This window comes from Chiloscyllium plagiosum, unplaced genomic scaffold (assembly GCF_004010195.1).
Source record: "Chiloscyllium plagiosum isolate BGI_BamShark_2017 unplaced genomic scaffold, ASM401019v2 scaf_63201, whole genome shotgun sequence".
NCBI classification, from domain to species: Eukaryota; Metazoa; Chordata; class Chondrichthyes; order Orectolobiformes; family Hemiscylliidae; genus Chiloscyllium; species Chiloscyllium plagiosum.
In genome coordinates this window covers 1-1716 of record NW_025168308.1, presented here as the reverse complement: position 1 = coordinate 1716, position 1716 = coordinate 1, and the positions used below count along the sequence as shown (strand labels likewise).

General features: G+C 61.1%; 1 protein-coding gene across 1 annotated transcript; it reads left to right on the top strand.

The window, feature by feature from the left end:
- Positions 1 to 9: 9 nt before the first annotated feature.
- LOC122545238 (G patch domain-containing protein 2-like) lies at positions 10 to 1646 on the top strand (the record flags this gene model as incomplete). Its single annotated transcript, XM_043684343.1, has 2 exons — positions 10 to 713; positions 1463 to 1646. Coding segments are annotated over exons 1-2 (858 nt in total), but the record flags the coding sequence as incomplete, so codon positions are not given.
- Positions 1647 to 1716: the final 70 nt, after the last annotated feature.

Genomic DNA, 1716 nt, shown 5'->3' with positions numbered 1-1716 from the left:
TGGCTGCCCCCTCCTCTGGTCTTTCCCAGACGCTGTGCTATGGACGAGTTGGCTCATGACTTGGTGTCTGCCCTGGATGAGACGTCTGAGCAGAACCGTCTCGACGAGGAGATCTGGGAGGGGTCTGGCCTGTGCCCGCGGCAGCAGCAGAGGCGCCAGGCACGGAAGCGGAGGGGTCGGAAACGCCGTTCCAACTCGAACCACTCGCTGGACTACACGCGGTGTTTCAGTGAGGTGTCCGAGTCTAGTCAGGACGAGCTTGGGCTGGCTGCTGCTGCTGCAGCCGACACGGACTCGGACGATGACCGTGCGGTGGTGAAGCAACTCTCCTCCCTCAATGTCACACTTAAGGGCAAGGTCCATAACTGGCACGAGTCAGACTCCTTCACGGAGAATAGCCCCGGCCAGCCACTCCGGCGACGCAGAAAGGTCAAACGCGTGACCTCGGGGGGCGCAGGGGACGTCAGCGCCACGCTCCAGAAGAAGCTGAAGGTGTCACAACCTGGGCCAACCTCGCAGTCTCCCGCCGATCCCCCGAAGCCCCCCGGCCAACACAAGAAGCAGCGTTTGTCCAAAGCGGCTGGTGTGGAGTCTGGGCTGAGCCCTGAGGGGCACTCTGTCCAGCACAGCCTCCACCTGGAGGGAGGCCGCAAGGAGGCCATGGACTGTCAGACCGAGGAACACAAGGCTTCAGACGAGAACATGACTGACAGGTAACAGTGAATGCCCTTCCCGCAGACTGGCCCGATAGCAGTCAGGCCTCTGTGACTGTCACTCCCGTTCCAAGGTCAGGGGCTACACAGCCAGCCCAGACAACCAAGCGTGCGGTTCCACACCAACACTCCATGGCTGTCATGAGGGAATGTGGTACTCTTAAAGGGTCAGTACTGAGGGAGTGCCGCACTGTCACAGGGTTGGTGCTGAGGGAGTGGGCACTGTCCGTGGGTCAGTGCTGAGGGAGTGGGCACTGTCAGAGGGTCGGTGCTGAGGGAGTGGGCACTGTAGGAGGGTCAGTGCTGAAGGAGTGGGCACTGTGGGAGGGTCAGTGCTGAGGGAGTGGGCCCTGTAGGAGGGTCAGTGCTGAAGGAGTGGGCACTGTGGGAGGGTCAGTGCTGAGGGAGTGCAGCACTGTCGTAGGGTCAGTGCTGAGGGAGTGGGCACTGTAGGAGGGTCAGTGCTGAAGGAGTGGGCACTGTGGGAGGGTCAGTGCTGAGGGAGTGGAGCACTGTCGGAGGGATCAGTGCTGAGGGAGTGGGTACTGTGGGAGGGGGCAGATGGGTGAGGGAGTGGAGTGCCTGGAATGGTTCATGGTGGGTTGGGGATCCGTATGGGGGAGGGATGGTTTGGGTGAGGCAGTGGTGATGGGGGTGGGTTGATGGGGCTGATGGGGTTGCGGCGGTTGCGTCAGTTGCTGACAGCGTTAGCTCAATCCCATTCTCCGTTATCTCCTCTTGTTTCCCAGTGATGTCAGCAGCATCTGCAGCAGCGACGGGCTCTTCACCAACGATGAAGGACGGCAAGGTACAGACTCTCCATCACACGCGCACACGCACACACTGACACGCATGCTCACACTCAGACTCACTCTGTCTGTCTGTCTCTCTCACGCGCACACACTGACACGCATGCTCACACTCAGACACACTGTCTGTCTCTCTCACACTCACGCGCGCGCGCGCACTCGCGCTCTCCCACACGCACGCACACACACATGCA